Raw genomic sequence first — 13,862 nt, 5'->3', positions numbered from 1 at the left:
ACCAATATCTAATAAGTTGATCTGCAGATTTATTTTTTTTTTGTCAGCCATCATTTTGATGGCAGATTTAATCCCAAATCTGTGCATGAAGCTTCTCCCTCCCCACCTTAAATCATTTCTCTCCAGTCTGATGAAAGACATTACTTCAAGAACATATTTCTCTTATGATCCCAAAGTACATGGAATATCAATTCTATGCTTCAATCCTCCCACCATTAAGAATTTTGCTATTCTCCAGACACTTTTTTAAGCCTATTTTATGGATTTGGTATAACACATTCAGTAGTAACTCATTCCCCATTCCAGTACTGCTATGGTTCCAATCTAGGCCACCCATCCAATAATCTCCCAACCATTACCAGCATTTCTTCTGTGATGAAGAGCACATAAAAACTGACCTACAGCTCCCACCCTTGAAAGTCAAACCCTGATAGGAAACTTACTCAGAAGAAAAATATTTTGAAGCTGTGTTAGTTTATTGCTGCCTCCTAGAGGTATTGTGCCAGTTTGATTTGCCAGTTCAAAAAATAACCTCAGGAAAATTCATCACCCTAATAAATGGGTAGTCTGCATAAATTGCAGCTTTCAAAAAAAAAGTTTTAAGAAATTTGAACTGGGATCAGCACCATCTACTGGTTAACAACCGCAGCAAATGTTCCTAAACAAAAACACAAGTTCAAGAACACAAGCCTGCTGCTTCCTCTTAAAGAAGGTAGTTGCATAGGGTTAGTCTTGATTATAGTTTGAAACAAAGAGTCTATCCATCCAAGTTCCTCTGACATGCTGTAAAGAACGGAGTTTGTCAAAATGACATGCACCACAGCCCAGTTAAAGTCTCTATACGTTACACAAGAATATGGGACTAGAGAGAGAAATCCAAAATTAACTGCATATTTCTATTTTGCATTCCATAAGTAATGCTTGTTCCCGTAATGTATTTTGATGATTAAGAATTGTTACAGAAAATAAGCATAAAACACCAAGTTGTTCTACTGGGTCTGAATCATCATGGAATGACTTCTACTTAGCAAGCCTCCAAAAAGAAAAACTCTGAACACGCACGTTTCTAAGAAACATCTTACCAGAATAAACAAAGGGCATTAGAACACAATCAACAGGAAGAGCTCTATGTAACACAATGCATGGGCTGCTAAGCTCTTAGCTCCAGCGGAAGGAAGCTCTAGTCGACAGTGCACAAAAGAAGTAAGACCACACTACAGTCCAGAAAGATGTCTTACTGTTACTCTAAAAGTTTCATTATTTTTAACTTAATAACATTGGAAAAGTGGAAGAAAAATAAAGAACCCGCTACAGCTTCACTCTCGAACTGTGATTTAATATATTTCACACTAATGCAAATACCATTAAATAAATTTATTTCCTTAATTTTTGCTGTGTTTCTACTGTATGCCATAGAAAGAAATGAAAAATCATGTCTGATAAACGTATTATTCACTCTGCTCTGGCTACTGCAGTATGCTGTCAAAAAAAGGCTAAAAAAAAAATCTACAATGCTAATGAAATGTTTCATAATCACCTACATGCCCCCTTTCCAGTCCTTAACTTAAATTGAAAAACTCTTATCATAACACTGTTAACTTAACACTCCCTTTCTATACATAGTAACACCATTTGCCTTAGTATTCCAACCACCAAAATAAACGTCAACAAAAATAAAAGGCTATGCAAAATAATTATTATTATTACTTCCTCAAAGACAAATACATGGCAATTCAAATCTTAGCTTCTAGTTGCACTAGAATAATTCAGGCTTCCCAGTAAGCGTATTAATACATTTCATTTTATTTGAAACAAATTTACAACAAAATCAGTCTTCTCTTAAAAAGTGTATGGTGATTTGGAACTTAGAGTTGTGAACAAACTTATTAATTCTAACATATGTTACAAACTGCCTGGTTCCTTCATTGCTTTTTTGCCATTTTCTCTCTTCATGATCATTATACTAAAGCAATTGTGTACGTTGTCCAATGCATCTGCACACATTTAGTTCAGCCATTAAAGACCATCAGCGATATTTAGGCCAGAGAGAGATAAGTAGTAACTGCATCATAAATAAAATTAAGTTCTACCTAAATTGCTAGAAGTACAACACAAAGAAGAGGGAAAAGTACTTATCTTCCTTACACAGGAAGTAAAAGACAAAGAAAAAGTTTCTCTCCAGCAGAATTCTGTCCAACCAGAGAGGCTATGGAGACAAAGAGTTAACTGCAGCTGTCACAGAGAACCTTACTGTAGGAAAATCATCAATTTTGAAGGGAAAATCCTATATAGCCTAGGGAACGTTAACAAAACCTTTTTTAAAAAAAGGTGGGTAGAAAATTAAAACAGGAAGTTTTATTAAGTAATGGTTTTCCTAGATCTGTATTTGATGCAACAACAACAAAAAAGTTAGAGAAATTTGGTTTTAAAGCTCTCTCTAATTAATGATTTTGCCACTTATAATATGAAGTTGAACATCCAGAGTGTCTAGGAGTGCTTAGAAAATTGTGCTTAAATGCAAGAAATCCATAGAGATACTCAGACATGAATTCACGGTAATACTGCATTAACGTTAAGAATGATGAACCTGTTGCTTCCTTTCAGTACATCACAGTTCTCCAAGACCACCACCTTGGATCACTTAAGTACAGATGGAAAGACAAAGTAGAGAAGTGTTTGTGTAAGATACAAACTACCGAGCAAAGCAGTATTTACACACATACCAGTCCTGGCTGTTAATGGCATCTCCATATCCTGGTGTGTCTACCACTGTTAAACGCAGTTTTACCCCTCGCTCCTCTATCTCTACTGTAGAAGCTTCGATTTGAACTGTTCTCTCTATTTTCTCTAAAATAAAGGAACAATTTAATTGTTATTATGTCTATCAATGCTGCAGAAAGCCCTGCAGAAGAGAATAATAGAGAAGGAAATGCAATTCCTGTATTGTAACCTACGCAACATAGAAACATCTTAAAGAAAAAGGTTAATCAAAATTTAACACCATTTCTTTGTTAAAAAAAAAAAAAAAGAACACAAAAATAGATTTATTCATGATAAAATGCAAAATTAAATACTCAGAGAAGCATGCTAGCTTCTTTGTCAAAATGCATTTACACCTCTAATTGGGATTTTTAGACATTACAGGTGAAAAACATTAGAGGAAATAGGGATTAGAGTAAAACCATGTTTAGGTACATTGACACCTACAAGTGTTCTTATTAAGAAAGAGCAACAAAACAAATTGATGAAGAAACAATAAAAAATGAGTCTTTGAAAGGAAATTAAAACGAGAAAGTGACATCTCAAAAGGCTGCAATTGGGAGAATTAAAACACATTAAGATAGTGTGAAGAAAGGGTCTCGTGGGTGAAGACCATCAGAATGAAGTAGTGCTAGTTGGAAGAACATGAAATTTCATAGGGTTAGACGTATGTGCTGGAGGAACTGCAAAACCACATTTACCTGCTGCTCCAGGAATATAACGTTCTGGATAAAGATCAGTCAGGAACAGACTATTAATTAAAGTGGATTTTCCCAAGCCAGACTCACCTGTAAATAAAATAATTCAGGTTATTAAGCATATACACCTTTTACTCCAGCCTTTCTGAAGTACCTCCTCTTTCCCAAACCCATATTAGAGAGGAAAAATAATTTTTTCATCAGGATCCACCCTAGCTTTGAGATAAAGACATCAAAGGTTCAGCTAAGCAGTTTTTAAAACACAGGAAAAACAAGCTTTTAGTGTTTTTATAAATACTACATGAAAATGCTAAGCTTACTGTAATAGATTTCATAATGAAAAAGTCATACAGCACTTTAACCACATAGATCTAGAGATAGTTAGCTTACTTCATGGAAATAAAGGTTGTTTTTTGTTTGTTTGTTTGTTTAAGCTTAAGAAATCAGGACCTGTAGCTTTTCTGTTGGAAGTTTCTGTGATATTTAAGGTTTTCCTAACCTAGAAATTGAAGATGAAACATTGTTAGGAAGGCAAATAAATAAAGTAATACCAAATTAACAGTAGAGCTTTGCACCCTCAAGGTTAGGCTAAATACATCCTATGAAATATGAAACAAAAAAAAAATTATAAGAAAATCACTCAAAATTCTCTTGAGAAGTTCCATTATTCTATAATTTCAGGTCATGTAATTTTTGCCCTACATCAAAGTAGTAAAGTTAAACCTGTAAATGTAATCACTAAATCTGAATTTCAAAAAGTTACTTTATCTTTCCTAACACAAGGAATCAGAGGAATCAGCGTTTAGAACAATTGGCCGTATTATTTTAGATTCTACTAACCAAATCTTAGAGATGGAGAAATTGTCTGTAACTAACATCAGACTACATTAAATAAAAAAACTCCACTCATCTCAAGTTACCTATTTATCTTACAGACATTGCTAAATGCTCTGTCACCAAGTAATCCCAAACAGTACAACAGAGCACGCAGAATAAGAAGGAAGCATTATGCATCTCTCCTCATTTTCATTTTTCAATAACATGCAATTCCAAGGTTACTACTACTACAAAAAGAAAGGTAGTATATTGTACTCCCTTTGCATTTGTATAACACTAAACAGATTCTATGCAAGTACACCACTTAAATCGTCTTTGTGTCTAAAGGTCCTTCCATCAAAGACTCCTCCTACAGGTGCTCACTCACGGAACAGACAAATTAAATGTTTATTTATGATATCAGAATGAGTCAGTATAGAACAGTAGAAAACACAAGAACAGCATCACCATGTCAAGAGAAAGGCATTCATGATGTGCATTCATGACTTCAGTGTGGAAATGGAAGTCAAATAAAGACTAAGCAACTATCCCTAACATCTGATGATGAGTCAAGAATACAAGAATGTCCTGTTGGCTCAAAGTCATCTTCTTTAATCACTACAAATACTCCCTTTAACATTACCAAATAGAGATTTAACTAGATAGAGTACAGAGCTTTGAAGCTTTTTAATTCTGTATGCCAGCAAATTGCTACTTAGGAACACATACTTGTCTATGTGTGTTTTTTTTTTCTCCTTGTTTAACAGTCAAAAAATATCTAAACAAGTGACTTACCAACCACCATCAGTGTGAACTCAAAGCCCTTCTTCACAGATTTCCTGTGGACCTGGTTGGGCAGATTAGCAAATCCCACATAGCCTGCTCCGTCAGAAAACTGACAAGACAAAGAGAAGTTGAATACAAATGAGACCCTCTTCCCCTCAAAAAAGTTGAAAGAGAGTTCATACGATCCTATACCATAAATTGCACAGGAGCAAAGCACACAGAGCACATGGAGCACATAGCAAAACAGAAAACAAAACAATTTTTTGCTGTTGTAGCAAGGCAGACCATAAAACAGGTCCATTTACCAAGCAGTCTGACAGAGTTAGAAATCTGATAAAGAACCTTGGGCTACCCATAAGCAGAAGTCTCCCCTTGGGTAAATATATATATATATATATAGGCAAAATATAAATACACACACAAATTTGCAAGAGCGTACTTCTATAATCTAAAGCTGTAAATAAACAAAGGAACAAAAAAACTACGACACAAACATTTTAAGCCAGAGGGTAAAAAATGTCTGTTCAAATTTGTTATCTGCTGCTACTATCACCTATAATAAATAATGCGTACACTCGTGTAGAAAAACAAGAACACCGTAGTAACACAGAGATAACCAAGATACAATCACACATCCACCTTCTGCTTGTTAACCTGTTCACCTATCTTCGTAATGCTTAACTTCTAACACAAAAGCAGGAAAAAGAAATGTGCCTGAAAAAACTTATCAAATAAGAGATCTGAGCCATAAAAATGGCAGTCTGTTTCACCATCTGTTATAAATTGACTGAATATCTAATATGAGCCTAAAAAAGAACTGCAGCCACTTGATTTAAGGACATACGAGCTAGCTGTAACCAAATGTTTCTTCATAAATGAGCTTACAAAGAAAACAATTCTTATGCAATGCCATACGTCCAATGGGGGTGGAGGGGAAGTCACTTAAAAGCCAATTAGTTTTTTCTAGCAATCCTTTTAAAACCCACTCAGATGAGCAAAAATACTAGAAATAAAGGATTGTAAAATGAAATTTCTTGAGGTAAAGGCATCATTTTAAATATGCAAGCAAGTACTGAATGTATGGCAAATATCCAAAAGCATATTACTAGAATCACATATAAGCATGGTTTTCATTAAGTAGTTATTTTTACAAAATGGATCTGAAGCATTAAGGTATCATCTATTTACTGTTTTAACACTTCAGTAAAACCACAAGTATTTTCAGAAGTTGAATAGGTTCAAAACACAGAATTTTGGCTATGCAGTCATCTCTTTACCTTTACTTTTTCACCTGACTGAGACATGTTTCGTCACTCCAAGTTTCAGACACTGGAAAATAAAATTCAGAGTACAGGTTAGGTGACTTGAAGATTACTTTTATTTTAATTTTAAACTGATTTATTGCGTATTTACTGCATTTTATTTCAGTAGAATGAATTGTTATGCTGTGAGAGATATGCTGCAGAGTAAGTAAGCCATAATCAAAATGACTGCTTCTGTGAAGCTACTCAGACTAAAGAAACTATGCAGGATTATCAAAAACAGAATACTTCATTTAAATACTTGTTTTTTAAGAGCAAAAAGTCTCCTCAAAAACTCAAAATATTAAAATTCAGTATCCTTAAAGATCTTTCATCCATCCTGTCTTTAAAGGAAAACCATCTACTGAAAGCTAATGCTAAATATGCATTCATCCTATGGATGTTTGGTTTGTTTGTAAGTTCACTGTGGTGAAGCTAATAAAATTTAATTCAAATATTCTGCTCCCAACCCTCTATGCAGAATAGCACAAGAAGGCTCTTTTTCCTTTCATTTTGACCCTTTCTACAAAGGGATTATATTTTTCCTTAAAGTTTCTTTGGTTTACAAATAGCTTAATGGAACTGTTGTCCAAAAAGTAACATTTGAAAACTGCAATCATATATAAAAATTCTCCAGAGAACAGGACACCTATTGGCTTTCCAGGTGAAGGTTATAACATTACTTTCAGTCACTTCAAATTTATTTCTCTAAACTTTAACCAAACACTGTAGAACCCTGGCATTTGGCTAATCCACACTGGACATGCAAATTCACCCTGACCTGAAGGGCCACCAAAGGTATTTGTACTTTAGTTTCAGACATCAAGAAAAGCTGGGTTTTGGCAAGCCTTTATCTTTTTTACTCGAGGCCGAGGCTGTTAGTTGTGCTATAGATTAGTTATCACGGCAATAGTGAGGCCCTTTTATTTAGGGTAGCCAGAGAACACTGACAGGAAATGAAGAAGTGGAAGGAGCACTTCACAGCTTGGTTTGTTGACAACACAGCTCTTGGCCTGGAAAGCAGGGAAGTGACCTATGCAGGCACCTGTGTGTTCAGACATAAATGCTTTCCTGTTGGGCAGCAGCAGTCATTCTAGCAGGATATGGTACAGGTTCTGACAACAGCCGCTTGACAGTCAAACCCTCGTACAGAAATACCAAGCTTTGGACTAAAGGAAGAGTCAAAGTTAGCAAAATTGCTACTTGGAGTTTTAAAGAAAGCATGTCTTCAGCTCGCACACATTTAATTCGCCCTGAAGCAGGCATTTCAAATCTTGCCAGCTGTGTAGACACCTACCACCATATAAGCAAGGAAATTTTTTTTCCTCCTCCAACTACTTTCTCCATATTCCCAGTTCATTTGTTTGCTAATGAAAGCCTAAGACATCCACCACTGGGAAAACAGGAGGTCTTGATCCTAATCACCTTCTGACTACCTCTAATCAGGCGTTCCTCAAAACAGCCTCAAACACCCCTTAAGAATAGCTTTGAAAAAACAGTTTATTTTTCTTTAACCATGACGTAAAGGCTCATGCAGGCCTGCGGCCAACCTGTGATGCAGATCCCTAAATGCAGTCACAGCTTCACTGACAGATACAACTCATTGCTTTGTCCAAGTTTTGTTTCCACATTTGGAATCCACTGTTGTCGCCTCTGTCCAAAAAATCAGTAACATAATTCAAAAGGCTCAGAGAAGTTTCCAAGTTATCACTGAGTGCTGACATGGGCAGACCTGGCCGGTTTGCTCACAGCAATGGAAGCAGAGGAGCCACCCAGGGCAGCTGCCGATGGTAAAAGGAAGGAGGGGAGCAACTCAGATTTAGATATGTATGGCAAATTCTCTGACAACTTCAGTTTTAAACTGACAGTATAGTCAAATCCATTGCAGCATTAACCCAAGATACATGATTAGAAAGAGTCAAAATTGACAACTGCATTTGAAACACCTGGCTTCAAAATTCATCTGTCATCTCCCAAAATGCTAGATGTACAAGAAATCATTCCACAAACAACTTACAAAGCCTGTTTCCTGTGGGCTTTGTGCCTTGTGGTTGAACCACCCCCTATCTAGTACTACATGAGCTCTGAACAAAGCTGCTCCTTCCAATGCCAGCTTTGGCACTTGTAGCTGCTGCTTACCCCTGGGTACGGGGGCCTCAGTCTCCTCCCTTCCACCCCTCGCCAGCTGCCTGTTTTCCTTCAATCTTAGAAGACTTAAATACATTTTCTTAACCTTTGAAAAATATGACTGAAAGCCATCTGAGGCTCCCTCGTATCACTAATAAACTGCACCACTTTTACAAACGTGGCCTAATTATGTAGTAAGGGAAAGACCAATGAGTTGATGGACTCAGTTTGCCTTTTCGAAACCAATTATCAACATCATAAAGTAGCCTTCCTGCAACCGGCACTTTGGGAAGTAGTCAAAACAGAGAAGTCAGGTAATAAATATACTTGAAAATTGAACCCACATGAACCTTTGCTTTCCCAAATGATCAATTTTCCCACAAACTACCAACCATAGGCCTAACATAACAGCCTAAGCAATGAAATGAGCTATTGCCCTTACTTGCATAAATATTATTAATGGAATAAATAGTTATAACATAAACTCAGTCACCTACAAGAATGATTTAATCTTAAAACTGCCCCAGGCACCTGTATTACCGAGGCACTGCCCTTTCCCAGATCCCACCGGACAAGCTACATTCACCTCGCATCACTCTGGCCAACAGCTGCAAATAGAATTTCTATTCTTCATTGTATCTATGTAATCTTTCATAAGGCACTCTGTAATCATTTGAAGTACAAAACGAGAAGGCATTTACAATCATCTTTCATCAACTCCTAATTTTAAGATACTGCAGTTTGATGAACATACAGGACTTCTGGAAATTAAATTTACAGGTGTTTTTTAAATACCTATAAAATAACTTGAATAAAAAAAAATCTGTAAAACTAGGAATTAACAAGTTCCCTTCAAAGGTTTTCACATCCTCTTTTATATGGTTCTATTATTAAAGATAGCTTAAAGTAAAGATGATGTACTTATTAGTTTAAGACAATTGGAGCAATTTTCAGTTTAGGTTCTATCCTACAAATGCAACGTGACACCTGCGTGCTGCTGCTTTTATCAACAAAGGATTTGGAATGAATTTGTGTCATGTTATGAACCTCCAGAGTCTTCTGGGAGATCGTAATCTATTGCACCGGACACTTTTCCTGATCAGTAAATTAGGTTAGAAGGTCTATTTCCTTGTGATTAATGCTTGCACTGAACATCAACAAAACTAAAAGTGAAATGCTCTCTCTGTAATCAGAGAATTAGCTTCAAAAAAGTCTTTCCTTATCCTCTTATTCTTTCTGCCTTTCTAGGCATATTTTTTTCTATCCAAAGGGCTAGGATAGTTCAAGCTGAACAAAAATTCAACTGTCATAAGTACCTATCATTCTTGGAAAAATAAAAAAAATTTAAAAAGCTGTTCCACAATGCTTAAATGAGGCACTGAGGTTCAAACGACTCCTCAATCCTTCAGCCTCAACGTATTTTCTAATTCATAATACTGCCCTCATGAGGTTTTCTAGAAAATTATTCAATCAAGCAACTTCCCTGGAAAACCATGAGCTGTCTTTCTGAAGCCTTATTGTATCATTACAAATCCCAATCTTAGAATTAGCCATTAAACATTGTATGTTACATCTTCTTGCAGCTTGAAATACCTGTACACGTTCTAATGGATCAGACTGCACAATGCATCAATGACTGCTGAAGTCTGTCTGCACACAGTTCAGTCAAGCATTAAAATAACATGGGAAGTTGAGTGTCTGACAACAATCCAGATAGTTGCACATCTGATAAATTGTGATGGTTGATATTCCATCAATTCTCCATAACTAAAAAATAACAATTAAGGGAAAACAAGTCACCGCTGTTCTCCTTTCTTTAGATTTTCAAAGGACTATCCCAACTGTTACAAGAAGAACAAAGCAACGCATACAAAGTATTTCAAAAAGAAATGCAAAGATAAGATAAATTTTATTAACAAATTCATCAGCAGTGAAACTTTATTTGTAAGTACTTGTAGGTCCCATTTTGCTCTAGCAGAAAAAAAAAAGGACAGCCAAGCTGGAGTATAGGAATGTTTAACAAATTCAATTTTTAAACAACATTTTAACATTTAACATTTTAAACAACAGGTATCACAGTGACATTTCAGTTTGGAGATCAATGGGTTCTTATCCTAAATGCTGTGCTGTTCAACAGTAAGGGCAAGCAGCTGACCACCAAGTCCAGCTGCAGTTGCCTCCCTACAAGTACAGAGGCCCATGTCATGCCTTCCTACCATCTTCTGCTAGGAAAATATATTCCAGCGAGAGAGAAAGAAAAGGGAAGGAAAATGGGTCATTTCCTTTGTTCCTGTCAGGATGCAAGAAGTAAACTCTTAGGAACAGGCAGTCTGGGAGTTTCTTAACAGTAGGGAGCACAAAGAAAATGCTATGAAAACCGTACAAGGAGTGCTTCCATATAAGGACATTTAACAACATTTGAAAGTAATCGCTCTGCAGTGACCTTAACCATCTCCACAATCAGAACAGCCTTTCTGATTCATCTAATGAGTCAACTTGCTTTTCATCTGAGATTATATAACTTTGATTCTCTTTTAAAAGAGAGTATAAAATAACCTAATGCTGAACCACAGAAAGCAGTAACAACTTCAGCAGGTTTCTGAGTGCTGAAAACAGCTTCAACAATACCAGCCTTCTGAAGCCACATTTTCAGACTTAAAGCAGACAGAGGAAAAACAAGAATATCTCAATAAAATATCACTTGCTGGTTTCTCTCTTATCACAAAAGCCCACAAAAGAAATGGCACAGCCAAGTACTGAGGCACATTTAAAATAAATAAAGGATCTCAAACTTCTCCAAGTGTCTTACATAGAAACAAAAGTTACACAAAAGTTAAAAATTTTCTCACTGTATTCTAAACTGGAAACAGGGGTATTCAAATACAAAGCAGTTAACTTTTTTGTTGCTTATGTTACCAATCTTGCATGAATCACCCAATTCTATCAAACAACTGTGGTGCAGCAGTTCCACCACACTTTGCAGCACATCCTCACCTCTGTGACTGAAAACCCCCTCTCAGAAGCTGGAATGAGAAGTGCTCACTCCCTCTCTGCCAACAACCCTAGACAATGCCATTTTCCTCATTCGAAACAGTTGCTACCCAGGGAATCAATCCTCTTTTACACAGCCACAACTTAATTACATTCTGCTCTGCCCTTACTCAGGAAAATGACTGTATCACTTCACCAACCACCCAGTCCAGAATGTAACAGCATATGGATAAACAACCAAAAACCCAACTGTAGCACTTGCAGGTAGACCAACTCAAGTGTATGTCACTGCTTTGTCTGTCAATTCAGATTCAGTGTTCAGAAGTTCTACAGACTTATTTTTGATAATGTTTGAATCAATGACACACAATACTGTTACCTTTGTTATTAGGAATGCAGCACTGTTCAGCAAAACTAGTAACATTTCTATGTCTTTAGAAGTCCCCTTGATGTTAAAACAAGCAGTGTAGCATCTTTCACATTGAAAATGCAGTCTGGTACACTGCTGTGACTTCACAGCATGCATACCCCCAGCAAACTGAGGCAAGGATTAAGCAAGTAGAAGGAAAGAACATTGCAATAGCTCTGGTCTTAAAGAAAAGCAACACATGAATCTAGAGCTGCAAATATTTTATTTAGGGGTCCACTTCAATGTTAACATATTACTCTTGACAATTCACTTTCTTATTGTTATTTCAATTAATTCGGTCCCTTAAGAAGCACCAAGGAGACAGTGATACTGCTCACATTAATGATTGGTTTTAGCAATTGCGTGCTTCCTACACAAGCATCTTTTGACATTGCTTCCCCAGCGTTAGTGTATCAGAGGAGAATACCGTAACACAGTCCTGTAAGCCAGAAGGCTTTCTATGCGAACAAACTAAATGTATTAGCCATGATCACTCGGCAGGACATAGGCAGCTCTGCTTCACACCCACAAAGCTTAACTATAATTGTGCACAGATATTCATTCCTACACTTTTGCTTTTAACACAAAAAAAAAAAAAAAAAAAAAAAGAACTCTTTCCTTTTTGGCAATGCACAAGAAACAGCGATAAGCCAGCACTGTAGGTCACTTCCCAGCGAGGCCCCCAGCACCCCGCCGTCCCTCTCCTCACGCCGCCACTAACCCAGACCGACAGCACACGAAGCACCGTGCCCAGCTGCCGGGGCAGGCTCAGGGGGCCCCGCGCAGCCTGCGCTGTGCCCCAGCACGGCGCTGAGGGCGCTGGGCCGGGCCCGGCCCCCCCGAGGCAGGCCGGCTCTGCCCGGACCGTGCGCGGCCGGGCCCCGGGGCCGGCCTGGGGCCTCCCCCCCGCCCTACCGGCGGCTGCAGGCCGGGTCCGGCCGCTCCGTCGTCCGCCGCGGGGCCGCAGGAGCAGGCACCGGAGCGGAGGCGCCCCCCGGCCCCCGCCGCTCACCTCCGCCGGTGCCGGGCTGCCAGGCCGCGATCCGCCACCTCCACCCGCGCGGTCCTCCAGCATCCCACAGGCCCCCGCGGCAGAGCGCCTGCCTACCTCCCGCGCCGCTCTATGGTCCGCGCCCCTCCCGGGGTGGCGGCGAGGCGCGCCTGCGGGACGAGCGAGAGGCGGGCTAGAGCGTCTCCCTGCCTGACGGGCCGCGCTCCTGCAGGCAGCTGTCCGCGCCCTCAGCGGGCTCCCCGGGCTGGTAGCGGCTGTCCCGTGCTCGGGCTGCCCTCCCGCCCTCAATTAATTATTGGTTAATAGTTAAAAATAAAATTAAAAATATCAGCATGGAGCCTAATAGACCCCCGTTTCCCAGAGCTCTCCCTGGCAACCCCCGGTCCTTCTCCCCCAGCACCCGGGGCTGCGCCGCCCTGCCCGTTCCCGTAGCGCACAGCAGCGCCGTTGGGCTGCGGCACCCGAGGGTCTTCTGGGGACTCTGCTCTGAGACACTGATGAGCGGTAGTGGGTGCTGCCTCCGCCCTCGCCCTGATCCATAAGAGGGCCGCTCCAACAGGAGCAGCTCCTAACCCCGCTGGCTTCCCAGAGGAACAAACAAACGCTCATCTCAGAGCCACACTGCCAGCGTTACTCCTCTCAGAGGTCGCTGCGCTCAAGTCACAGGAGATGATAGCCCGTGTAAGAGCAGTAACGACTGAAATTGTACAAGTCTGTCTCACGACACTAACTTCACATCGTGCAAATATAACGTTTTGGCTTCTGTCTTCAAAACTGCCTCACTCTGGAGCTACATATGAGTCAAAGAGTGAAACACAGAGCCCATTTTGCTTAAAATATCCCCTTGTCAAATTGTTTGGCTCCTAGTTCCTACACAAATACCTTTGGGCTTTCAGATTGCCTCTGTCTGCAGCAGGTTTTAGTGGTAGTCCTTACGGTGGGAAAGCTTTTGGTATGATAGG

The 13,862-nt window shown here is 39.1% G+C and overlaps 1 protein-coding gene across 7 annotated transcripts in view; it reads right to left on the bottom strand.

The window, feature by feature from the left end:
- LOC121079430 (septin-2) overlaps positions 1 to 13,487 on the bottom strand; it is a 39,200-nt gene extending 25,713 nt beyond the window's left edge. The window contains exons 1-5 of one of the 7 annotated variants that reach the window (XM_040576660.1): positions 12,997 to 13,487; positions 6,338 to 6,389; positions 5,070 to 5,169; positions 3,462 to 3,548; positions 2,724 to 2,847 (exon numbers count right to left, since the gene is read on the bottom strand). In XM_040576660.1, coding sequence (XP_040432594.1) covers positions 2,724 to 2,847; positions 3,462 to 3,548; positions 5,070 to 5,169; positions 6,338 to 6,364 — 338 coding nt within the window. In that variant the 5' untranslated portion in view covers positions 6,365 to 6,389; positions 12,997 to 13,487. Of the gene's footprint in view, positions 1 to 2,723; positions 2,848 to 3,461; positions 3,549 to 5,069; positions 5,170 to 6,337; positions 6,390 to 12,609; positions 12,714 to 12,803 lie in introns of those variants that run through there. The other 6 variants (XM_040576659.1, XM_040576663.1, XM_040576664.1 and 3 more) reach the window with 6 other exon arrangements.
- Positions 13,488 to 13,862: the final 375 nt, after the last annotated feature.

Source organism: Cygnus olor, chromosome 17 (assembly GCF_009769625.2).
Source record: "Cygnus olor isolate bCygOlo1 chromosome 17, bCygOlo1.pri.v2, whole genome shotgun sequence".
In the NCBI taxonomy this organism is placed as follows: Eukaryota; Metazoa; Chordata; class Aves; order Anseriformes; family Anatidae; genus Cygnus; species Cygnus olor.
The sequence above is the reverse complement of the archived record's forward strand: the minus strand, read 5'-3'. Positions and strand labels throughout refer to the sequence as shown.